Source organism: Pinus tabuliformis, chromosome X (assembly GCF_031772625.1).
Source record: "Pinus tabuliformis cultivar Carrire ecotype Pingquan chromosome X, CPIR1, whole genome shotgun sequence".
Lineage (NCBI taxonomy): Eukaryota > Viridiplantae > Streptophyta > Pinopsida > Pinales > Pinaceae > Pinus > Pinus tabuliformis.
Window position 1 is genome coordinate 712,095,980 of NC_142308.1, and position 27,225 is coordinate 712,123,204.

Consider the following 27,225-nt stretch of genomic DNA (forward strand, 5'->3'; position numbering starts at 1 on the left):
AAGGTGAATGGTCCAAAGGCAAATTCTCTCATGAGGAGCCATAAAAGACTTTAGCCAAAAGCCCTAGATACTCACGTGCATGTGAGGAGTTGCATTGCCCACTCCAAAATGGAATTATCTATAGATATGCGTCAACATAATAAGCTTGAGAACTTTTCTTAAAGGAAGGAGAAATTTCAGTGAAAGGAAAATCTATTGTAACCAAGGAGAATACCTCCCTTGCTAAGAGGGTGTGTTGATTTTTGTGTAACATCGGGAGGTATTCTTGCATGCCAAAAGGCCTACTAATTCAACCTATAAAGAATTATGGAAATTAAAATAAAATAAATTTTATTTTGGGGTTTCATGTACGCTCAAAAGGGATAAGTCGGCCCCACCATGAAAGGGTTTACCCCTTGCGGTAAATACACTCATTCAACTTGTATATACACACAGGATGTGACATTTAATTTGATCACTCACTCATCGTCACATCTCTTCTCTAGAAAAACACGTGGGAGCAGAAAAAGGATGAAATAACTGAAGTTTGAACTTAGTTTTTGGAACAGATTTCTAGACAATTTTGAATTGTAAACCTCGTTGAAGAATAATTTCTCTTAGAAGAAAAATTGTTGGGTTTTCTCCCAAGTTTGGGTTTCCCTGAGGAAATTTTGTTGTCTCTACTGTGCATGGTTCTCTTTATGATCTTATTGTTTTCATTGCATTATTGTTGAGATTTTATGTGTATAATTACTCAATGATATCAATGGCATAAAGATAAATTGTTAAAGATCATTAGATATTAATTATCAGATCATAAAATTCAGTTTCTACAATTCATCTTGTAGAAAATTCAACAAGTTCTACTCAGCTCTTGAAATATTTCATTTATGTATGTGTCAATTAGGTGTTTCTCATGAATATGTTTTAATGAAAATATTCATGATGTCTCTGGAAAGAGATGCCAAATAGTAGTACAGATCTTTAACCGTTGCTACTATTTCTTCGCTAAAAGACATTTTTCAATGTTTCATTTGGACTATAAGAGAATCTATCCTACTAAGCTCCTTTAGAAAGATTGTTGTGAGCTGATTGAATTTAAAAGTTCTACTAGCAATAGAAATGAAGATGATTTTATCGATGAATATGTTGAAGATGTATCCCAAGGAAGTAGTGAAGCTCCCATTAGTTTTCATAATCCTTCAAGGATTCAAGCGGAGTTTAATAATCTATCTATTAAAAAAACTTATGTTTCAAATTCTTACAGACATTATCTTGTCTATAAAGAGAACTTGCATCCAAAAACATCACCAATGATTCTGAATTGACAGTTACATAAATTTATACCAGTCAACCAAGGTATGATGAATATTATTTTTTTTTCAGAAAGTTGTTCCAAAGTCTTTTGAAGATTTTTATGTCCAAGAGGACTATGACCAAATTCAACGTAATCAAATTTCTAGAATAGTATCTTCAAGAAAAATTATTAGTGCAACAGTTTATGATAGATTATAATGGCTCTAATAAAGGATTCCAGTCAGATGTATTGTTCTCATCTGTTCTTATGGATAAAAATTTTAACAAAAAGTAATAAGTTCACTGTCTTCTTCTACTTCATCCGAAAAAAACAAGTGCAAGGCCCATATTTTATTAGGCAAGATCAACCATTTAGACTAGAATGAAAAAAATTATATGATCAAGAGTTATTTTATACTTTCCAAGATCATGTGGCAGTTTGGATGGAGTGAAGCCTCATTAGGATACCAAATGTCTCCACTTTCATAAGGGCTGAGTTTTATGGTTATGAGCATCATGAGAATTTTTACACTCTTAGATCATGTGGCAGTTTGGATGGAGTGAAGCCTCGTTAAGATACCAAATGTCTCCACTTTCATAAGGGCAGAGTTTAATGGTTATGAGTTTCATGAGAATTTTCACTCCAGTTTTTTTTTCCCATTTTCACAAAAAGGTGAAAGACAGACTCATTCAAGAACAAAACTGCGTGCATAGTTGCAGTGGAAATTTAATATTCCCTGATCAAATGGGAAAAGCTGATTAACATAAAAAGCTTGTATATAAATAAGCTCACAAATTGAGAATTTACTATAGTTATCAGTTTCTAGACTGTAGTGTTTTCGAGCATTTAATTTCAATTTCCAGTAATTTGTATGGTTTGTTTGCAGCAAGAGGAGAATGAAAAAGGTTTGTAACAAGAAGTAGATGGTTTCCAAAAATGGTCTCAGAGGATGGTTTCAAAAAATGGTCTCAGAGGAGGTTTCAGGTTTAGATTCTACAGTTTTTAGAAATGATCAAGCTGCATGGATTGATTTGCAGAGAAATGGTAAAGGCGTGTGGTTTGCACCTCACAGGGAGATGATATTCCCCATGGAGCTAGATGCAGTAACATAAAATGACCATGTCAAAAATTTGAAACCTTTTTGCACTTCTTGCAGAAAACCCGTCAACTTTTGTCATCTCAATGCCACCAATCCGATATTCCTCAAAGCAGCTCAATTTATCTTTGAACATTTTGGTGGATTAGTTGTAAGATCAATTACCATTGTTTCAAAGATTTATACTCTACATCTGGAAGGTGATAAAACACAACATAATCTTTGTTGCATCATTTAAAACAAAGAACTTAATTTGCTAATTTTATTTGGTAGCAAGAGGACAAAAGAACCAGACAAACTGAATTTGAGATGGTTAGGGAGTCTGAAAATAAGTTTTTGGACAGTTTCTTAGACACTAGAGGCCGTAATGATACCCATGGTAAGGATGCATACTCAAATACTACGTGTTCAGCCCTAAAATATGTTTTATTCTGCCCACCAATATGGAGTCAATTGTATTTACGTTTCAAATTTAAACAGTGATGAGAACCTCGAGACTGAGAAATTGGGTTCACTTAACTATGTTGTTAGTGGACGGGATGACCAAGCTCTACATATTGCAAATTTTGGTTGGTATATACATCAAACTGATAATAAATCTATAAATTACAATCTCAAGAATGAGAGAAAAAGGTTCGCAGGAACACACTGAATCCAAAAAAGTCAAACTTTTTAAGCCAAAGATTGCAAATATTCCAAGGTGGAGAAGATTCCAAGGCTTCATGCCATGAAACTAGAAAAGTTGTCTACGAGTTGACTCAGTAATTTCCTTTGCCCACAGTTCTTTTGCTAAAGGTGCATGGGCAGATGGTTATTGGGGTTTTCCCATTGATCTTAGATCTGCTGGACTTGAATAAAAAACTGGTCCGCGAAAGCATTGCAGTTTAATCATCAATGTGCCCAAACTTGAGGCATTTACAAGACCATTATACAAACTTCAGAAATGTATGGTAGATCAGGAATGAAAATCTCAGAAGTATTGCAAATGTAGGAGGCCCAAAGAGAAGGGACAAAGCCTAGAAATTGCTACAGCATTTTAGAGAACAACCACAACGAGATATTTCCTGCTTGAAATTTTGGATTATGGATTAATGACTATGATTGATTTTGAGACCTCTGACCTGCTCGATAGTTAGCAGAGAGAGGGGTCCCCGAAAAGAAAAACAATCAGTTTTGAATTGATGTGGCAATAGACAGTGATTTCAGCCCCCTTCTATCAAATTTTCAAAACAACTCAGGACCCCCCCCCAAATCCATTTTTTTTAATTACAACCCATGGTCATCGTTTTGGTAAAATTCAGCAGCAGTTTCATGATGTGATCTTCACGCATGATTTCCAATTAGTGAGGACAAATCTAGAAAATTCAAGACATTTTTTGTGCAAAACAAATCCATTTAGGTAACTCACGAGTGGATCTTGAAAAAAATAAGTGGTTTGGGAGATATGGTCATTTTTCTAGAGATCAAATGCCCAAATATCGTGTTTCAGCTAGATTTGCAAACACCCTCTCCCAAATGGAATGCCCAGCTATCTAGAAAATCAAATCAAACCATTTTTTTATTTGATTTGTTATAAGAGAATGATGTGTAATCAGATCTTGGCTCATCCTTTAAACCTATGTTGCAGGAAACGTGGTATAGAGGTCCGTTTCCGTACGGAAACGGGTACGAAACGTGGAAACGCGTTTGGTACGGCCGTGAAACGCGTTTCCGGCCGTACTGCCACGTTTCATTTTCATCCTTTTACTTAAATTTTTAACATTCCCATGAAATGACTCAGGATGTTTGAGAGTGGTTTCGCCCTCATTGGATTTTATATGGAAAAAGTAGAATTTTAGATCTCACTCAAAATCCAATAGAGTTATTTGTTTTTCAAGATTTCAGGATTGGAGGGATTGCAATGTTTCCATTGGATTTTATCATGTACTAGGGTATGGAACTTGTATTTAATCAAGAGAACCAAGCCCTTTATGCAGGGAAAACTCCCAATAATCAAGATCATGTAGGGTACTAGGGTATGAAACGTGTATTTAATCAAGAGCACTAAGGTTGTTCGACTATGTAGGAGGAAACTCTCCAATACAATAGTGTCCTTCTAAAGAATGGGATGTGGATGCAGAAAAATCCTGATTTGGATCTCTCTCTTGCAGCCTTATATCTTATTGTACTTGCAGCCCATCATATATTAATATAAATAAAAGCTGATTTTGAGATTTGGATATATAATAAAGGTTGTTTTTGGATATTCCGATATTTTTATTTTCATTATGTGATCATTCATGAGTAAATGTGATGTAAATTAAATCTTAATGTTTAAGTGTAATAGATTATAATGTATCATTTATGCTTTATGATTACACATATATATATATATATATATATATATATATATTCACGTTTCCCCGTTTCCAAAATTTGGGGAGGTCGCGTTTTGTATCGCTTCCCATTTCGGAAACTCGTACCCGTTTCCCCGTTTCGTGCAACTTAGCTTTAAACCAAGATCCACTGAAAATTGAATTTGTTAAACTATTTCGGAGCGAACAGTTTGGTTTAAGGAAAGTGGTTTTATACACCCAAATGTTCTTTGTAGATAGATAGCGGTAGAATAGAGGAAAAGGGGATGGGAGAGTTAATATTTTATGGCAACGAGCAGACTGTTTTGCTTAAAAGCTCGATGAGCCATACTCTAATTTTTTAAGATTTGAAGGATCTATTCCAAGATTCATATCTTATTGTACGCAGAGCCATGTCTTTCTTTCTTATTTACAGTATTAAGCTTTTAATTTTTCCCTTCCATTTCTTTCTTTATAATTTTGATATACAACCTCCACTATTATTTAGCTTTACGTTTTATGGAATTCTCATATTTCATTTATATGACCTGTGTTTGCCTTTAGTGATTATCTGTAGATGTATATTGCATGAGTTGGATTCATTGTTTATGCCCATCAATCCCTTTTCTTCCTCACAGGTCAACAATGACTACCTTACTCTGTTGTGCTTGAGATTTCAGTGTTTTCCTGAATTCTTCCACCCTCCACCTATCAATTATTGTGCTCTGCTCCTTGAGACTCCATGCCTAATGGATATGCCTCTGATCACATAGAATTATTGTTCTTCATTCCAATATGTTGCCATTTGTATCCTCAACCCCTGTTTGTCTTATTCTCACCATCTAAATCTAGCCACGATGCTTAATGTTTTTGGCTGCTAGTAAATGAAAGAGGGAAGCCGATTGTTCTTCTAACTTCATTCCAATCTGTTGCCATTTTCTATCCTCATCCCTATTATCTTATTCTTTACCATCTAAATCTAGCCACATTGCTTAATGTTTTGGGCAGCAAGTGAAAGAGGGAAGCCGATTTTCTCAAATTTGATGAGGAAGCCCTCTCAGACCCAAGGGCCAACTTGGCATCAAAGTTGGTCTATGATGCCTTCGAATATAGTTCCCAGAGCACTGAGAACATCTCAAGGAACAACAGGACACATGGTAGCATGAACCATTCCTAAGTCAAAGATAAGCTCTGGGTTGAGGAGCATCCTGGGAGCATTACCCCTAATAAATACATAATCCATGTCATGAAACTTAGAAAGAGGTATATTGCATACTCCCCAAGAGGATGGTGGGTATATTTTATTGTTAGTTATGAAGGCACTCTAGATCAAGGGTAATTGCACATTCTCCAAGAGCACGCCACCTCTAGAGGCACTTCATTAATATTTGTTTGGTTGAGGGGTCAAGTAAAAAAGAGCACCTTAGACATGTGGCATCATGTGTCACTTAAAAAGAGGTTAATGGACCCCTAACTGCCTTTTGCACATTTACCAAAGTGTATGTGTCGGGATAGAGGAGTGCTCATCTTTTCAAGGAATTTTTGGTGTTTTATGGATAAAGACATAGTCAATGTTGTCCCAAGACACCTACGCTCTTTTTAAAGATCACATCTCAAGGCAAAGAGTGTCCCACTTTGTAAGGATGACATTAAGGGTTTAATAGTATTCAATGCATAATATTTTAAGAACACTCCACCTAGAACTATCTAAGGCAACTTATACATCAAGGACAGATTAATAACCACTTAGCTAGAGGAATGAATGTGGCCTCTTGACATGATCAAAGAAGAGGGGTTCTCTACATTTGAAGCTTTTTATGCACAGATCTCTAGGTCTCATCACTCCAAAGGACTTTAATGAGGTATCTCCAAAAGATAATTCATGCTAAAGGGGACAAGTGGCATTTGCAGACCCTTATTTTAATATTTTATTAATATTTTCTGGTGAAAAGAAGGATAAAGGACCACCTAGAGTTTTCTCAATTATATTTTGTCGTAAATTAGTTATTGATGAGCTCTATAAAGGGAAAACTCTCCTCACTTGCAAATCAGAAGTTGAAGTGGATAGAAATCCCATTAGAAGGGCCAGGGGCATTATAATTTGGGTGTTAAAAGGGAGGAAAATCTTTGGTAAAAAAAAATTCCTTTTGCACCAAGCCCTATATGTACCCTAGTGTTGGTGGTGTTAATTGTTGAACTCCTTTGTCACGCCCTTAGCAAAAATTACCTTTAATCAAGTCAAAATCATCGATCAAGCATGTTAAGCTTTTTCTACCATATTTTAAGTCTTGGATTAGGTAGTTTGATCAAAATTGGGCAATGTTTACTAATATCCCTAGACAATCAAGGTAGAGTCAAAGGCTAGACAAGAGGAGAAGAATCTAGATTCTAGATGGTTGATGCATCTAAATGGTTGATGCTCGAATAATTAATCATTAATGTACAATGGATGCTATATCTATCTTGATTTATGTAAAAATATGCATGCTTCCTTCTCTTCTACAACTAATTTGGTATTTTGGATGTTTTTTTAATATAAATGCAAAAAATATAAAAAACAATTATATATATAGTAGACGCTTCCGAGACACTTCGCTTCCTAGATTTTTGGGAAATGACGCTTCCACGTCCCTGCATCCAAAAAGCGTCCCCGCTTCGTGCAACATTGTGATGACTGTTGTTGTTCTCTTTGCTTTATCAGTTACATCAGATTTAGGTCGATCTTGAGTTGGTTATGAAAAAGCATCTTAACACGCTTCTAAACCGATCCATGTATCAATATGGATGATATACATAGCTTTTTCATTTCTCTTTTGCATTATGACCTTCTTCATCAAATAATCCTTTAACTCATTTGCCCAAAGGACAAGGCAGTAGGTCCTGCTTGTCTTTTCATCCTTTCATTTAAACAATCTCATGGAACATATCAAATCACTAATGTAATTTTCAGATCTATGCTAATAGAACATAATGATTTCATATAGAGAAATTCCCCCTTGTTCCAGAGGAGAGCCAGCCTAACCTGAGGACAACCACAAAGGTGAAAGTGGTTGGTGTCTTCAAGTTCTTCTAGGGAATGTATATGAATGATTGGATTTGTCTTTTGTGCTAATCCAGGACATAATGCAATGAAAATACAAAGCTAGTTTTTTTCCAACCCAAGAGGAATCGAAAAACTAAATAACAGCTCATGGAAAAACATTCACAAACCCTTGAACAGTTACACCCATCATAAGACAAGAAGGATGACCGCAATCCCTTTAACAGTGTGACAATTGCATATAGTTGGTGTCTTGTTGTATGATTTTATCTCGATTATATAATTATTTTAGTGGCATTACTGCATTTTGCCACCATACTACCTAGATTTATTATCGTAAGAGTGTAAATTTTTTTTATAATATAGGGAAAAGAAAATACATGAAATACTACCAAGCTGAGCTTGCAGAAAAGGCCACATCATATGAAGCTTTAGCGTGAGAATGAACTATTGAAAGCAAAACTTATTCTGCAGCTTTAATTTGATTAGATTCTACCACACAACTGAACACAAAAATGCACAGGAACACCCATCATTTTACATGAATCTTCTGAACAAAATTTTGCATCATCATTGAAATCAAACTATGTAAAAAATTATGTATCAATCACTTATTAACATTTCTAGCAGGACCATATGAAATCATCCATGTATTTCTTCCTCTTAATGAAATAATATGATCATTATGGGAGTAGGAAAAGAGGACCAGAGGTGGAAATGATGAGGAACTTAGGAATAGCAGCATCCTCCATCCTCCTCCCCAAGGAAGAACATACCATAGAGGATATAAACATGGGAAAAAAGAATGCCAGCACCTCTGTAATTCTCTTTCCAGAACTTGAACTTGCATTAGAATTGCATGACATGAATTGCAGACATAGAAAACTGTTCTTCCACAAGTATACAATTGAACGTTCTTTTCCTCCCAGCATGTTACCCATGCCTGTGCCTCCTCTCTTTTCATGTCCAAGAAAAGGATAAAAATATTTGTGCCATATGAACAGCATTTTATCTTTTCATGGATATTTTTTCTTCCACATTTTTTATTAATTATTTTCCAGTTAAGGAATCCAATCAAGCAATCTTTTCAACAGTGATCGCTTATGATTACTTAGTTTGACAAAGCCGTCTCAAGGTTATAGAAATTCTTCTGCTTTGGGGAATTTCTTCACCATTCCAAATCTGGTAACCTGTCTTGCGGTTGATTTCATGTAACCAGTTGTAGCGAGCTTCCTCAGACATCAAAATGAGATCTCCCGGCATCAAAAGAACCGGGATCTTGGATGCCAGGTCTGTGTTGCGATCAGTTTTGCTTTCCACCAAATTTTGGATGATGTCACATGGCTGTTGTGTGCACTGAGCACCCTTGGTTATGGCACTCTGATGAGTAAAATGCATGATGCATGATGACTCCAAAGATACAATAGCAATGCCATCTTCAAATCGTAGTAGGTCTACATGAGCACATATTCCCTATGAAAGATGGGAGGAAGAATATAGTCATCATACATATTTGCATCATAATGTGGAATTACATGACTTCAAACTAATAAGAAACTACAAATTCACATTTTATAGTCTATGCACCCTAAATAAGCAGTGAAGGATATGGGTTTGGGCTTAAGAAAGAACAAGATGCTTATGATAAGATGCTTTTCAACAAGAGTAGGGTGCTGTAATATCTCATGTAGTCCCATAGCAGATGAGGAAGACGCTACTGATACATAATAGGAAAACCACATTCATCTACCGAACGCTAAATTTTGCCAACACACTACTTCATCTTGTATTACCATGGATGACTAACCAATAAACAAGGCCATTATCATGTTCATATAAATGGAAGTATCAAAGAAAGGAATTGTTGGACATAGATCTCTACTTTTTCTTTGTTGGGTTTCAAGGGGCTTAAAATGCTCGAGTACTCTGCTTTTTATTTAGGATAAAAAAGGAATTACAATCTTCAGTATTTAATTAAAATTTTGACAGATGTTTTAAGTAGTATGTCATGTGATATTATACATGGTTCATGTTCTGTAAAAACATCCTTAATCAGGTCAGAGATCACAACCAAATAAGTTTTAATTGCTTAAGTGCCCCTTTTGCTGGTTATGGTGGAACCTATGGATAAGTTACTAACCCACAGTTACGTAAGAATATATGTTTAATAACTACCAGTTAGCATGACAATTACACCAGAAAATAAAAAAAGGAAAAAGAAAACAAAATTATATTAATCTCTTTGGCTGAAAACATCCAGACCAGAAATTACAATACACATCTATATACTCTAATCTACGTGGATAGCTATACCAAAATATAACACAAAAATAACTAAAGAGAGTGTATATCTAGGGTAACACAATTGCAGTCAGATGTCTACATATCATCCTCAATCCCTACGAAGTCCCCCGGATCTATCAAAGACTGGTCTATCCAGATAGAATACTCCTCTGCTCAATCAGGGTTGCAGCATGGTAGGCTGTTGTGAGATTGTTATAGAGGTGCTTAAAGTCTCCCAGAACCTGTCAAGGACTGGTGTATCAAGACATTGGACTCTCTTAATCATGGGTTGCAGCACAGTAAGCTGTTGTGGGGGTTTTAGAGAGGTGCTTTAGGCAGATGAAAAACTTTCGTACCATGAAAGGTCAATCCATCTACTAGAGCAGTTAGGAACCTGTTGATGGATGTGTATCTGCATCTAAACCATCCAACTCATCCTATAGGGGCTAAGCATAGGAACACTTAGATACAATCTTTACTGCTCAATGTGAGGTGTGCATTAATAAATTTGAATACTACAAACATGACACAGATTATATATAACTTATAGAACAACAAAATTGTTCATCAAATATTGCATATGAGGTTATTTGGTTCTCACAGTTAATTTGGATATTGAGCCAAACTTGTAAAGCTTCTGGGTGTGAATGCAATAGGAGTGTTTTTGAGCATATATATACACCAAGAAGCGAAACCATTTGGAACAAACATAGTTGAACGATATCGTTTATGTTCAATACAACCTTAGGTTGAGGAGCAACTGAAATGTTGAACAAGACCCCAAAATCAAGATACATAATCTTGGATGATTTTGATCCCTTGTAAGAGTGGGTTGTCGAGACTCAGCCACCAGTATTTGATAATGAATACCTTACATGGATGACTTGGACCCAATTCCATGACCATGGGATATAGATGTTGGACAGGCACATTCAAGGCTGACGGAATCAAGCAGAAATCCCATTTTAGAGTCTAGACATGTTGAGGATGTAGATGATGAGAATTCAGATGATTGAAGATTTTCTCATATGTTTAGATTATGAAAAATATTTTCTTATATAGATAATTACTTGTGATTTTGTTATCTTTATGTTCTTCTTTTACTTTTAGTTCATCAAGTAATAACCAAAGCAATAACACAAAGACACCAGATGTAGGCGGACAGCCAGGGCAAAACCCCTATTTAGGGGAAAACCCAGTCAGCAATTCTTCCTTCAATAGTTTCACGAGATAACCAAGGCTTTTGACCTAAACAGAGACTTCTTCCAAACCAAGTCAGCCCTCACTTCTCCTTGCAGATGTATACCCTTCAATAGCATCTTCGACCTAGTAGCAACTTGTAGTAGCAGCTTCGACCCAGCAACTGGCAATAGCAGCAACTTCAACTAGACAAAGAAAAACTTCAATCTCCCTAGATACTCCACTTGAGTGAGAGACAAATGACCCAAAAATTTGATCTTTATGTCTTCTTCCTTCCTTCAAAATTCTGCGCTCTTTTCCAGCCTCTTTCCAGCTCTTCTTCAACTTCGCACTTCCTAGCGTCTTCCTTCTGGATATCGATCTTATGAGAGAAAGTGAATTGCTCCAATAAATTCAAATGCCTTGATTATATAGCCTTCCAGTGTGGTCGAATTGTCCTTCTTGAAGCCGACTTGATCTCTTTGAGGCCGACTTGGGAGGAGGTGACAAATAGCGTATTTGACTCAATATTAATTCTTTTCACATGATTCAAAAGCCCAAGAAGGGTTTCTTTTAATGGACAATGACTCTAATGGCTCAGAATAAATCCTAGAAGTCCTCAATAGGGACTTTGACCTAAAACATGATGACCCAAGCATGAAACCCATGCTTTAATAAGTAATAATAATAAGAATAAGAATAAAAATATTTTCTTCATTCTTTTGACATATACATTTCATTGCGACTCAAATACATTTATGAAGACCAAACCTAGTTACATATTTCAACAGGGGACAGCTTAAGTACAAGTGGAGGACTGTTATTAGGTGCCTAATTGTGGCCAAAGAACAGGTCTTGTGAAGGACAACAAGAGTGCTAACAGTGGCAGATATATTGAAGCCCAAGAATTTGCAAACTTTGAAGGACTAAAGGAGTAGTGAAGTGGGTAACCTCCAAGCCCTAAGTACAACCTCTTGTGAAGGACTACAAGATTGTTAGTGGGCAGGTGTTTGAGAGTTCTCTAAGTAGGCAAGATGGCCGCAATAGGGTTGAGAGATCAGGGTAGACTTGATGGCGCATTGAACTTTGGTGTTTGGAAAGTTTGAATGATATTCTTGTTGGATATGTATGGACTGCGGGGTTTGCGGGAGTTACTGTTGTTCCAAAGGCAAATGGCCAAATCCAAGGGGATGATCCTAGATGGACTACAAGATCATATAGTTATGCATGTTTGTGGTAAGGATACCGCAAAGGAAATGTGGGATGTCGTTGCGAAGCTATACCAAGATCCCTCTGAGAATCGTAAAATGATTCTCAAGGAAAAGTTGAGGACAATCAAGATGCAGAAGGGTGAGAACATAACTTCCTTTCTCACCAGAGTTCAGAACGTTCGTGATGAGCTAGTAGTTGTAGGAGAGAAGCCTGATGACACGCGAACAGCTATAAACGGGTTCATCAATGAATCACAAACTTTCTTTCAAGGAATAACTAGACGAGACAAGCTACGAGATTGGGAACACCTGTGGAGTGCTTTCACTGAAGAGGAGCTCAGGCTCAGTCTTGTCGAGGGCAACAATGTTAAGGGGTCGAAGATTGAGACTGAAGGGGAGAATTTTGCTCTTGCAAGTAAAGCCAGGCGCAAGAAGGGCCAAGGAGAGCCAAGTCCAGTCAAAAGGGCAAGAAGAAGGATCTAAGCAAGATCAAGTGCTTCCATTGCCATGAGTTTGGGCACTATGCTAATAAGTGTCCAAATCGGAAGGAGGAGGAGTCCAGTAAGGATCATGTTGTTGCATCAGCGGAGGTAGATGTATTTTCTGCCCAGTTCGAGAAAGATTTCTCATTGATTGCTTGCATGGAAAGCTCAACAAATAGCAGTATATGGTATATTGATTCAGGAGCATCCTTTCACAAGACCAAGAACAAGAAGGTTTTGGAGCAGCACTTTTTCTTACAATCCTACTCTTCTCCCTAGATGACAGATTTGGAGGAAATCTCCCAGCAACTAGGTAGTTGGCTATGTCAGCAAACCATGGAGAGAGCACTAAGATAGAAAATAGGTGCTCATCTGGAAGTTGATCATCAACCATCCCTTCATCACCTGCAGGCAAAGCAAGTCTAGACAAAAAATCTGCAACTACATTTTCTTTTCCTGGCTTGTCAATGATAGTCAAATCAAATTGTTGTAACAATAGAAACCATCTAATGATTCTAGCATTCACATCAGGCTTGTTCATCAAATATTTAATAGTTGCATGATCAGTATGCACAAAAGTTTGGTATCCAGTGATGTAGTGTCTAAATTTGTTTGAGTGTACAACAGCTATGAGTTCTTTCTCAATGACAATGTAGTTCAATTCAGCCTTAGACAAATTTTTACTAATGAAATAAATGGCATAGGATAACTTATCATCTATTTTCCCCAAGACTGCCCCCACAGCTTCATCTAATGCATCAACATGGATATGGAAAGGCAAACCCAATTTAGAACCCCCATTATGGGTGCACTGGTCAATTTCTCTTTCAAAATCTCAAGGGCCTCTTGGCAGCTACTTGTCTAATAGAATTTTGAGTCCTTGGCCATCAACCCAAACAATGGTGAAGCCACTTTACTTAAAATCCTTGATAAACCTCCTACAATAGCCAATTAAGCCCAAGAAACTCCTAACATCCCTCTGCTTTTGAGGAGTAGGAACCCTTTTTATGATGGCAATCTTGTTTCGATCCACTTGTATTCCCTCCTGAGATAATGAATGGCCAAGGACAGTCCCTGCATTCATTAAGAATTTACATTTCTCAGCACTAAGCAAGAGGTTCATTTCAATGCATTTTCTAAGGACTTTTCCCAGATTAGAGAGAGCCTCCAAGAAGTCACACCCATAAGGAGTGAAATCATCCATGTAGATCTCCACAGAGTCATGGACAAGCTCAACAAAGATGCTCAAAACTTCCCTTTCAAAAGTGGCAGGGGCATTGCATAGACCGAAAGGGAGGACCCTATAAGCAAAGGTACCCCAAGGACACGTGAATGTAGTCTTGTTGATCTGATATTCACCCTATGAGTGACATTAGTTAAAGATTTATTAAACTAAGGTATTACAGACTCATGTGCTGGTGTGTGTTCAGTGTTATTGAAGCAACGGATCGATCAGATTGCCAATACACAGACAGCAAAATGGAAAGACAGCAAAGAAACACAGTAAGCAAACACAAAGACACAAGAAATTTTAATAAGGAGTTCACCCTATTCTCTAGGGCTACGTCTCCGGTCCAACTTTCAATGGTGACCTCGTTTTATTGTGCCTTTAAGCAGAGAAATTACAATACAAGGACTCAATGTGAGTTCTCCTGAAGCAGTTTTGCTTGGCAGGGTGGTTCTTGGATTCCCCAAGCCACTGGAGTGCACAGACTCTTCTTCCTACCAGCTCTGTGACCTTCTGGTCTACAGTGGAAAGAGCCAAATGTGATGCTCAATCCAGACAGATTCCTCTATGGGATGGCTTGAATCTTCAAGCTCTCTGGTGCTCGATGCTGCCTTTGGTCAGCTCGGCCCTCTGTCTCTTCTGCTTTGCTTTACTGTTCTCTGTGTTCAGTCCTCCTCTCTGGGTTCACTGTTCCACTTCTTCATCTCTCAACTTCTGTCTAACTCAACTCTTGATTCGACTGTCTCTGTTCATGGCTTTTAGCCATTTGAACCCTATGCCTGTTCGGTTCCTCTTCCGCCTCTGTCTCTTCACCTTTTGCAGCTGTGCTTGGAGTTCCCTGTTCAGCATCATCATGAACGCTCAGGAGTGGCCACTTGTCCTCCGCTAAATGGCGCCAGCATGCTTCGTCGGTTCATTTCTTCAGTTACGTCATGGATGTGTTCTTCCTCCACCGTGGTGGTCAAACGGATTCCAAATCCCTTCTAAAACGCGGCTTAATTCTCTGTCGGTTCCGCTTCCTCCATCGGGTGCGATCTCAGCTGCCGATCTGGGCCCTCCAGATCCGATGCCATACGCATGTTTCGCGCGGTTGACTTGCTCAACCGATAGCGCGCGAATCAATTGCGGTTTTCTCTCACCTCCGCCTGCCAAGCGTCAATCAGTATATGGAATCGCTCTGCTCTCGTCCAGAACCTCTTACCATTTAAGGGCGCCCCGATCAAAACCGTCGATTTCCAGAGCGCGGGTCCAACCATTGTGTTTTAGCACTTTTTCCTTTTCCGCCCGCGGTCCTCCGATTCCCCCACGCGACCGAGTGCTCGGGCTTTTCCTTCACGGCCCTATTCCACCTCCTTTTCCCATTCCGAGGCTCCAAGGGCTACTTTGGCCTCTTGCGCAGTCTCCATGGGCCTCGGTCAGCGCGCTTTGACCGAGGTCCTCGTCGTTCCAAGTTGGCTGCCATTGCCACTGGTTCAGGGGTGTCTTTGATCGCTGTTTGGATTTCTTTAGAGATTTGTTCAACCTAATATAGTCATGGTTCTTTGACAATCTTCTATGGATCCAATTCGAATCACGGCCTTCCCACTGAAAAAGCTTTTGGACCACCAAAAGTTGGTTTTCAAGCATCGAATAAGTGAGGGTACTATTTCTTCCCTTGTCCGATCTCAATCCACTTTGCACTGCTTGGCTGTGAACCTTTGAGCCCAATCTTGAGGTACTCAACATTTCCCCTACGTGTCGTCCTCACCTTCCTGTCCAACATTGTGTCTTCCTGCAACTCATTGAGGTATTCAGGTAGCAGGTCATCAATAGAAGGCAATTGACTTTGCTCTTCAAGGTCCTCAATCATTTAAGGTTCAAACAATCTCAAGCAATCTGCATTTACGACTGAGTAGATGTGCATGTAAGCTGGTAAATCAAGCGAAAAGCATTTTCACCAATTTTCTCAAGTATCCTAAAAGGTCCATACCTGATAGGCTTTAGCTTTTTACCTTCACCTTGCATCCTGTCCTTGCTAATATACAGCCAGACTTGGTCTCCAACTTGAAAACTATGCTCCATCTGATGCTTATCATGCCTAGCCTTGTACTTGGCCTGGCTCTTTTCCAGTTGTTCCTATACTACCTGGTGGATCTCCTAGATCTGTTCAATGAACCTAGTTGCCTTGTCCACATCACTGTGTCCATCAACCATGGTATCTTTACCAAAGACAAAATCCAAAGGAGACCTTAGTGTGAAACCAAAGCAGGTCTCAAAAGGAGATCTCTGTGTAGAAGAGTGTTTGGCTCTGTTGTAAGCATGCTACACATAACACAAGTGTTCATCCCAAAGCTTAGGATGTTTGCTGCAATATCCTCTCACTAACTGGATTACTACTTCTGTCTGGCCATCTATTTGTGGATGAAAAGCTGTGCTTTTCTTCAACTTGGTGTCCATCAATTCCCACAGACTCAACCAAAACTTCCCCACAAATCGGGTGTCTCGATCAGATACAATGGAAGTGGGTAATCCAAAATGAACCCATACATGTTCAAAGAACAATTTTGCAGTCTATTCAGCGGTGATCTGTTTACTACAAGGTATCAAAATACACATTTTGCTGAACCTATCCACAACAACATATAGATAATCATGACCTTTTCTAGATTTAGGCAGTCCTCCAACAAAATCCATGGAAACACTTTCCCAAGGGTGAGAAGGAACTGGTAATGGAGTGTACAAGCCTAGTTTTCTATTGTTGGGCTTGCTTTTAGCACACATGGCACACCCTCTTACATATCTAGAAACTGTCTCATTCATTTTCGGCCAATAGCAGAATCTTTGCAGCTGTGCAACTATTTTACTTACCCCAAAGTGACCTGATATCAGAGAAGTGTGTGCTTCCCTAATTATCTTTAGCCTCTCAGTTTGTGGAATGCAGAGTTTCCCACAATGGTATAAGAGTTGGTCCTTTATGTGATAGTCCAATTCTTCTACTCTTTTGCCTTGACTCAAAGTTGCATATACATCTTTAAAGTCCATATCCTGAGCATATTGTTCTATGTAGCTTTCATGTAGCATAGAATTATGCTTAAGTATGGCAAATGCATTTATAATGGGTCTAGATAACATGTCTACAACCTCGTTATGTATGCCCTTTTTATATCTGATGACTAGATGAAACCATTGTAGAAAACCCATCCATCTATAATGTCTTTACCCATTAAGTAATGTTTCCACTTTTTCACACTTTGAACTAATGCATACAATTCTTTATCATATGTAGGATAGTTAACCACTGCAGGATTAAAAGTCTCAGAATGATAACATATGGGTTTGTCGTGTTGTGTCAACATTGCTCCCATGGCATAGTCACTGGCATCAGTTTGGATCTCAAACGGTCTTTGTAAATCTGGCAGTGCTAATACAAGTGTTGTACTAATTTTCTCTTTCAAGGTGTCGAAGGCTTTTTGATGTTTGCCTCCCCACTGAAACACCTTATTCAATCCTGTTAAAGCATGTAAGGGAGTTGCAATCGAGGAGAAGTTAGAAATGAACTTCCTCCAATATTTTGTTGCTCCTAAGAAGCTTCTCACTTCTGTAGCAGACCTGGGTTTAGGCCAATTCACAATGACTGCCACTTTAGAGGGATCTATTTTCAATTCACCTCCCCCTACTATATGACCCAAGTAGTTTAGAGATGTTTTTCCAAATTCACATTTTGAGAGTTTAACATAAAGTTTTTCTCTTTTCAAAACATCTAATGTCTGCTTAACATGCTTTAAATGTTCTTCCCACGTTTTACTAAAAATCAGAATGTCATCCAGATACACAATAACAAAATCATCAAGAAAAGGTCTGAGTACATCATTCATTAATCTCATGAAAGTAGCAGGAGCATTAGTTAAGCCAAAAGGCATAACCAGCCATTCATACAATCCCTGCTTTGTTTTGAAAGCAGTCTTCCATGCATCTTGCTTTGCAACTCTGACCTGATGGTATCCACTGTGCAAATCCAGCTTGGTGAAATAAACAGCTTCTTTCAATTGATCTAAAAGATCATCTATGCGAGGAAGGGGATAACGATTCTTGATTGTTATCTTATTCAGTGCTCGGTAATCAATGCACATTCTCCAAGATCCATCTTTCTTTCTCACCAAAACGATTGGTGACCCACATGGTGATGTGCTAGGCCTGATGAAGCCCTTCTCGAGCAACTCCTGCACCTGCTTCTTGATTTCAGCATTCTCTAAAGCAGACAACCTGTACATCTCAATATTAGGCAATGGAACATCTTGCTGCAAAATAATATCATGTACTATTCCCTTTTTGGGTGGCAAATAGGTTCCTGAAATAAAACATCATACTCTGAAACAACCTTTTCTATATCAACTTGTTGTTCAGCATTACAGCCCTCAAATACATTGGTTTTATCAAGTTTTTTTTCCTTTACAACATCAATAAGAATTGTTTGCATGAATTTATCATTCTTTTCATCTGTCCTGAGTTTATGAGAGTATAATTATTCTTGAGCTTATGAGCTCTTACAAAGTATTCGATTCCATCTTTAACAAGTAGATACTTGTTCTCAGCTCTATAGAAAATAGCCTTTCTATCATACAAGTAAGGACTTCCTAAAACAATTCCACATATATCCAAAGGAGTTATGTCTAACTCAACCTCATCTACAAATGTTGACCCAAAAGAAAACTTGAGTTTGCACTGTCTAGTCACTTGTAGTTGTGCTTTATCATTCAACCATCCTAATGGGTATGGTTTCTTGTGAGGTGTAGTTGCTAATCCCAATTTCTTTACAATTGCTTCAGAAATCAAATTTACTTGTGAGCCACTATCAAACAAAGTATCAATCTTTTGATTTTTGGAAATAACTCGAATATGGAAAAGCTCATGTCTTTTTCTTTCATTTTCTTCATCAATAACACATTGAGCAGAATTACTAGTAGATGCTTAAGAATTCTTACCTTTTATACCTGTGGCTGCTATAGTTGTTTCATCTCCCGAGTCTGACCCCAAATCTCTCTGAATAGTTGCAGTTGTCTTCTTTTTCTTGCCCTCGGACTTCTTAGGTCTCAGCTCTAGATGCAAAATCCAACAATGCTCATCATCATGCCCCTCCTTTTTACAGTGAGTGCATGAAGCTTTGGCTTTCTGTGCAGTGTTAGCCTTCCTTGCTTTCCACTTCTGTTTTCTGTTCTCCTTGCTCTTGCTTATAGTGGGTTGGGATGGTCCCCCAACTTCTGGATTGCCATTCTTTCCTCTAGCTTCTAGATGAGTAGCTTGTACAGATACCTCATCTATAATAGTGGGATTAAACATGAGGATGGTATGCCTCATGTAGCTGTGTAGACCACCAATGTACTTCAAAAGAGTCTCTGGTGAGTCTAGTGAGATACCCAACATCAATGCTCTCTTTCTGAATTCTTGAGTATACCCTTGCACACTTTGCCCTTTCAACTGTCGAAGAGTTTGCCAACTCATCATGGCTTGTTGCATGTAGGCCAATGGATAGAACTATTTTTTGATTGCAGCAACAAATTCACTCCAGACAGAGATGGTCTTGCCATGTCTTTTCATATCAGCTTGGGTTCTACCTTCCCACCAAACCAAGGCAATGCCTCCTAGGCATAGGCTTGCCAGCCAAATCTTACTCTTGTCTGAGTTTATGTTCTATACCCTGCAATACACATCAATTTGTCTAATCCAATTGCCCAACTTTTCAGCATTTAGCTCTCCATCATATATAGGCAAATCAAATTTAACATCTAACTTAATCAAAGATGCTTTCTTATTATGCACAGGGCTATTAGGAGGTGTGAGAAAGCTTTCCTCTTTCCCCTTTCCTTTGGAGTGGTCATGGAAGTGAGACTCATCTTCTTCTTTCTCTTGCTTAGAGCCTAATGAATCTTCCACCTTTTGCTTTCTAAAGTCTTTGTACATTTCTTCAACCATAGAATTTATAGCTAGGAAACTTTCAATGAATTGAAGGTCTGGCCCTACAGAACCTTCTTCTAACATTGTCTTTCAAGGATAAATTCTCCAAATTTCAGGATTAGTTTCCACCAACTCTCCTTCTCCTAATTTGAGCTTTGATCTTGTGAGCATTCACAGCTAAAACCAACACAAGCTTGTCTAACCTTACAGCCTAGAGCTCTGATACCACTTTATTTGATATTCACCCTATGAGTGACATTCGTTAAAGATTTATTAAACTAAGGTATTCCAAACTCATGTGTTGGTGTGTGTTCTGTGTTATTGAAGCAACGGATCGATCAGATTGCCAATACACAGACAGTAAAATGGAAAGATAGCAGAGAAACACAGTAAGCAAACACAAAGACACGAGAAATTTTAATAAGGAGTTCACCCTATTCTCCAGGGCTACGTCTCCGAACTTTCAGTGGTGGCCTTGTTTTATTGTGCCTTTAAGCAGAGAAATTACAATACAGGGACTCAATGTGAGTTCTCCTGAAGCAGGTTTGCTTGGCAGGGTGGTTCTTGGATTCCCCAAGCCATTGGAGTGCACAGACTCTTCTTCCTACCAGCCCTGTGACCTTCTGGTCTACAGTGGAAAGAGCCAAATGTGATGCTCAGTCCAGACAGATTCCTCTATGGGATGGCTTGAATCTTCAAGCTCTCTAGTGCTCGATGTTGCCTTTGGTCAGCTCGGCCCTCTGTCTCTTCTGCTTTGCTTTACTATTCTTGTAGAAATTTTTGTTTTCCCACCCCGGTTTTCAGTTTCTCCTTATTTCTCCCATGTAGTTAAATGCTCATTCCCATAACCATACATTTAACAGACTGAAAAAAATAAATATTGCTGAAAACACAAATTCTGGAAATTTTTCAGAATGCTGGAAATTGCAGAATTAAAAATCAGCAATCAAAAACAGACATTAAAACACTGATATTTTTGGTCAACTTGACCCTGGAAAAACCCCCTACAACTCTTGGGGAAAACCACTTTGAGAGCTCTTCTTTATTTCTGAAAATTGCCTTTTTACAGTGAGAATTATTCAGCAAGCAAATTTACAACTTATCTCCTTTCCCGTGCCTCACAGCAATCTGGAAATTACAGCAAACAAGACAGCAATAAATGTTGTACGGCCTCCGTTTTGTGTGCAGAAAAATCAGCAAACTGCTCATCGATTTTTGTGCAAAAATCTGCCTTTCACTATGTGCTGAATCAGCTGTACAAATCTGCTCAACTGCTGCCTTGGAATGTGTGCCAAGCTGTTGTCTCCTTCTCCTCCCTGCTCAGAAATCTCTCTTGCTCTCTTGCTCTCCTTCTCCCAATCTGCTCATGAAAGAATGAATGACCTTTTCCTCCTTTAATATAACTCCAAGTGACTTTTGGGTGATCCAAGTGACTTTTGGGTGATCTCTAAATCCAATGGCTGAAATAGATTTAGATCAATGGTTGAGATTAAATGCTCATTTAAATCTCACTTTCTATTTTTTAATTCACCCCACTTTAATAAAGACCCACTTAGTCATTTATTTCCAAAGTCACTTTTCCTTTCTAATTTTTTGTTGACTTTATAAAAGTCACTTTAAAATTAGACTTAATAACTTTATCACTTAAAGTCACTTTTAAATTAGATTTAACTTTATAAAATTATAAAGTCACTTTAGGAGAAAAATTAAATTCTTTTGGACACTTTTCCCTAGGCCAAAGATCAAAATCCTAAGGGAACCACCTGTCCTCCGGTACCAAATTTCAACAATTCTCTGTGTTCAGTCCTCCTCTCTGGGTTCACTATTCCACTTCTTCGTCTCTCGACTTCTATCTAACTCAACTCTTGATTCGACTGTCTCTGTTCATGGCTTTTAGCCATTCGAACCCTATGCCTGTTCGGTTCCTCTTCCGCCTTTGTCTCTTCACCTTCTGCAGTTGCGCTTGGAGTTCCCTATTTGGCGTCATCATGAACGCTCATGGAGTGGCCACTTGTCCTCCGCTAAATGGCGCCAGCATGCTTCGTCGGTTCATTTCTTCAGTTACGTCGTGGATGCGTTCTTCCTCCACTGTGGCGGTCAAACGGATTCCAAATCCCTTTAAAACGCAGCTTAATTCTCTGTCGGTTCCGCTTCCTCCATCGAGCGCGATCTCAGCCGTCCGATCTGGGCCCTCCAGATCCGACGCCATACGCATGTTTCGTGCGGTTGACTTGCTCGACCGATAGCGCGCAATCAATGGCGGTTTTCTCTCACCTCCGCCTGCCACGCGTCGATCAATGTATGGAATTGCTCCACTCTCGTCCAAAACCTCTTACCATTTAAGGGCGCCCCGATCAAAACCGTTGGTTTCCAGAGCGCGGGTCCCGCCATTGTGTTTTAGCGCTTTTTCCTTTTCCACCCGCGGTCTTCCAGTTCCCCCACGCGACTAAGTGCTCGGGCTTTTCCTTCACAGCCCTGTTCGCCTAGCTAAGCACTAATCGCACATCAAATTCCACCTCCTTTTCCCATTCCGGGGCTACCAGGGGCTACTTTGGCTTCCTGCACGGTCTCCATGGGCGACGGTCAGCGCGCTTTGACCGAGGTCCTCGTCGTTCCATGTTAGCTGCCATTGCCACTGGTTCAAGGGTGTCTTTGATCGCTGTTTGGATTTCTTTAGATATTTGTTCGACCTGATACAGTCATGGTTCTTTGACAGTCTTCTATGGATCCAATTCAAATCACTTGTCTTGATCCTCAGTGTTGTTCTGGATCTGATTGTAACCACTAAATCCATCCATGAAAGAGAATAACTTCTTTCCTGCAAGACCATCTAAAACTTGATCAATGAAAGGCAAAGGGAAATGGTCTTTCTTGGTGGCTTTGTACAATTCTCTGTAATCCGCACAGATCCTCCACTTCCCATTTTTCTTTGGGACTAAAACTAGAGGGGACACCCATTCACTATCTGAGATGGGGTTTATGAACCCTACATCCAACAACTTTTGCAACTCTTCCTTTACTATGTCCATGAGGGTTGGGTTCATTCTCCTCTGAGGTTGGCGCACAGGTTTGCATCCCTCCTTGATGTAGATGTGACGAGCACAAACCAAGGGATGCACCCCATTCATTTCTTTATAGTTCTAAGCAAATGCATCTAAGTGTTCTCTCAGCATCGTGCACAATTTCTCTTCTTGGTTGGCTTAGAGAGGGGTTAATCTTCAAGGTTCTAGATGGACCAAATTCTACAACTTTGACATGGGCAAGACTTGGGTCAACTGAGCATAATTCAGTCGAAAGACTACTCTCAAATTCTTTCACTAGCTCATCAAGAGGCATGGTATTGGGGGGTTGGTTCTGAAGGATCTGGTCAATGAGGTCATCTTCATCAGGTTGCCCCCCTCTTATAACAGCATCTAGGGTACAGATTGGGTAGGATGTTGTATGATACACTTCATCTTCCTCTTCCTCTTCTAGCCAGAAGGGTAAGTCATGCTCAATGGATGGTTGAGCAGAAGGATACAATACCAATTGTTGGACAAATGTCCATTCTTAATGGTCATGTTCCCAGCCCTACAACTAATGTAAGCATTAGCAATGGCTAACCATGGCCTTCCCAAGATGAGAGGATAGCCATTGAATTTGGTTTTGGGCTGGAGAACCAAGAAGTCAGTAGGATACTCCTAGGAGTCAATGGAGACCATGCCATCCTCAACAACTCCCTCAGGACCTACTGTAGATCTATCTGTAAGTTGCAACACTGTAGTGGTCTTTCTCAAGACTCCTTGGAGGTTTAGTTTTACCATGGTTTCTTTAGCCATCACATTGATGGTAGCTCCAAGATCATTCAGAATATGAGGGACAATGATGCCATCAATGTGCACATCTACTATTGGACTTCCATGGTCTATTTTGGACAAATCACTGTCACAACCATCAAATCAAATAACTAACCAATAACATTGTTGGTGGGGGTGTCTCTTTTTCTTCTTCAAAGGTGTTTGAAACATTTCATGTTGATCAGCATATTATAGATGGGAACATCCTTAATAGCCTAGAGAACAAGTATTTTAACACTCATATTTTCAATTCTCCTACAAGTTTAATCTCTTGTGGGGTTTGTTGGCTAGGGTGGATCCATCTCTCAGGAATACGAGGTGGGTTTACTTGAGGGGTACTCTCTTCCTTTTACTCTTCAAGTTCTTCAGGTGGAGGTGGAGGATGGTTATCTGGAAGCACTCTTCCAGACCTAAGGTTGATTTCTTGGATCTCCACAACATAGGTAGGATAAGATGTCTCTCCACTGTAGACCTGTTGTGTCTGCTTGTTATTCAGGTTCGAATTGGGTTGAGCAGGAATTTGAGGTTGCTTGGGTGGAGTAGGATGAGTGAGTTTTGGTTGAGGTGGAGGTGGAGGCAGTAAAGCAAGAGGTTGGTTGAGTTGAGGCCTCCACCCTTGTGATGGGTTGTTCCATTGAGGAGGTTGGGGAGCATATGGCTGAAATGGTTGATTGACAGGTTGAGGAGGATATTGAGGAGCATAAGGCCAAGAAGGAGGTGTGGACCATGATGGATGAGTGGAAGAGTACCAGGGTGGCAAGGGTGCATTCTGGTTGGGATGGTAATAAGAGTAAGATGCACCTTGCATGCCCTACTGGTATGGCCGAGGTCCTTGAGGCCTCCTTTGATTTATAAAGCAAAGTTGCTCAACCCCACCTTCTACCCCTTGGTATACAGCTTTTAAACTAGGCAAAGAAGGGCATTTATCTGTGGCATGGTTTTCCTCATAGACTGAGCAAACCTCTATGACATTTAATGGGCATTCATTTCTGGGGTGCCTTCTAGTGCATTTAGGGCAGAAAATAGCTAGGGCTCTCTTTGCTTCCTCTTGTTTCCTCTTGATCTGCATGGTATCCATTTGCAAAGCAAAGGCATGCAGCATTTCACTTTTAAAGTCCTCCAACATGTTCCCAATCTCATTCTTGATGGATGTTGTGGAAGGAGAGGAATTGATCAAGCCTTGACTAGCCCTACCCTTCTTTCTAGCAGCCCTAGAGTGATTTTTGAACATTGTTTTAATGTCATCATAGGATAGTTGATAGATATCTCCCCCAGATAGCATGTTGAGGGTTTTCAGCATGTCCTCCATTATCCCTCAGAGAAGAACTAGCTTGAGTGATTTAGGATCAAGGGTACATCTGACCCTCCTATAACTGAGTTGAAATCTCTCCTCATAGTCCTTTATGGATTCATCAGGTCCAAGATTCATTCTAAAGATTTCTTCCTTGGTTCCTTTGGACCTACAATAGTCCTTGTACCTGCGATTAAAGGCTTGTTGCATTTGAGCCCAAGTAGTGATGCCACCCCCAAGCAGACCCATAAACCAGCGCAAGATTGCATTCTTAAGGGTAGAGATGGGAATAACTTTAGCTTCTAGTCATCAGAGGCATAGTCATAGGTCCTACAGCCAACAGCAAATTCAAACATGAATGTATCAGGATCCTCAGAGGTTAAGCCATGAAAGTGTGGGAGGGAAGTAGGGCTTATATTCTTCATTCTAGCCTCTCCAGTAGTCTCTCTGATAGGGAAAACTTTATTGTTCTTGTTTTCAGCCATGGTTTGGGTAGGTGAAGTTGGTTCTTCTTATTCCCTAATAGGTTCTTCAAAGATCTCAGGTTGCTCACATAGTGGGTCTTCTAACTCCCCTGTAGCCAGAGAGGGAAGCTGACAGTCACCGAAGAAGAGTGAAGGTTGACTGCTTGAGGGTGTGGGGTGTTTGGTAAGAATTTTCCTTGAGTGTCTCTATTCATACGAGGCATGAAAGAAAATATGTCTCCTTTTCTTTTATTATACTTTTTCAAAACTGTATGCAAAGCAGAAAACATTGCTTAAGCAGAAATAACATCTACCTAGACACCTCCCCAGCAACGGCGCCAAAAAGTGGTGAGCCCTAGTATTGCACCAAGAGTGTTGCAACTCCCAAGGGCTCCTCAACTCTATTTATCAACCCGAGGTTCGTAAAAACTTCAAGGTGACAGTGCTATATGCACAACAGATGGGATTCCACTCATGCCACCCTCAACTAGGACATTTGATCAATAGTGCTCCAAGACCATTCCTCCTACTGAATTAGAATGAAACTAGCTAATGAAGGTGAAATTTAGAAACTACCTCTAATTATGAAAAGGGACATGCTATTAACCTCAACTTGCAAATGTTATTGAATCAATTCATGAAAATCCAAGAGCTACACTACTTGCAAAAAGGAAACTACATTATCTTGCAATCAACCATCTAGCTACCAAATCTACTTTCAGACAAGAAGCTAACCTACCAAATCATAACTCAAGATTCCATGTATCATCTATCTAGCTCACACTTGCATATAAATCAATGTTCTATTTGTGCCAAATCTGTGATAAAGAAACTAACATTATTCTATTTTGCAGTGAAGGAAAAGGAGGTTTTGGAGTGGCCTGGGTGTTGCCCTTGATCATGGAGTCGCAGTTAGGGGTCAACCTACTTCTAAGCTAAGTCCAAATTGCAGCAAAGGTCAAAACTGGTGAGGAAACATGCTGCTACAGGGAACTGCTACAGGTGCCCCGTAATGCTACAGGAAGGTTGTCGAGAAGGTTTAGGAGGTGGAAATGATGGGTTCAAGGGATGGAAAGGTGGATGGAGGTTGAGGTAAATGGATGAAGGGTGGCCAAAGCCCCTAGCCAAGCTCAGAGCCTTTTGAAGGCCTGTTTTGCACTAGGAGAGTTGCTCACAGTGGTCTAGGAAAATGATCTCAAGAACAGAACTTTGAAGACAGAATTTGGGATTCATAAAAGAGGGGGAGGAAGTCCAAGATGGAGGTGGTGAATGTGACCTTGCCTGCAGATCAAAACAACCCTGCAATCATCACATGCATATACCCTTTTATCATTGACAAAATGAAACAACTAATAGTGGAAAAGATGAGTTGAATTTAAATGCCATCTAATCTATGCCAAAAACTCTGATCTAGTCAATAAATCAACTCCTAAGCTACAGTAAGCACATGCAAAACAATATGACTAACATAAATCTTCTTCCAAGAAATCATAAACATAGTATTATTGGACTGTGATTGTAGATCCTTCCATTCATGCTCCCATGGGAGAGATATGGTAGAGGTTGCAATCACAG

General features: G+C 39.4%; 1 protein-coding gene across 3 annotated transcripts in view; it reads right to left on the reverse strand.

The window, feature by feature from the left end:
- Positions 1 to 8,318: 8,318 nt before the first annotated feature.
- Positions 8,319 to 27,225, reverse strand: part of LOC149141951 (2-oxoglutarate (2OG) and Fe(II)-dependent oxygenase superfamily protein) — a 137,038-nt gene continuing 118,131 nt past the window's right edge. For all 3 annotated transcript variants that reach the window (XM_089446817.1, XM_089446815.1, XM_089446816.1), the window contains one exon: positions 8,319 to 9,218. In XM_089446817.1, the coding sequence (XP_089302943.1) occupies positions 8,853 to 9,218 (366 nt within the window). In that variant the 3' untranslated portion in view covers positions 8,319 to 8,852. The remainder of the gene's footprint in view (positions 9,219 to 27,225) is intronic.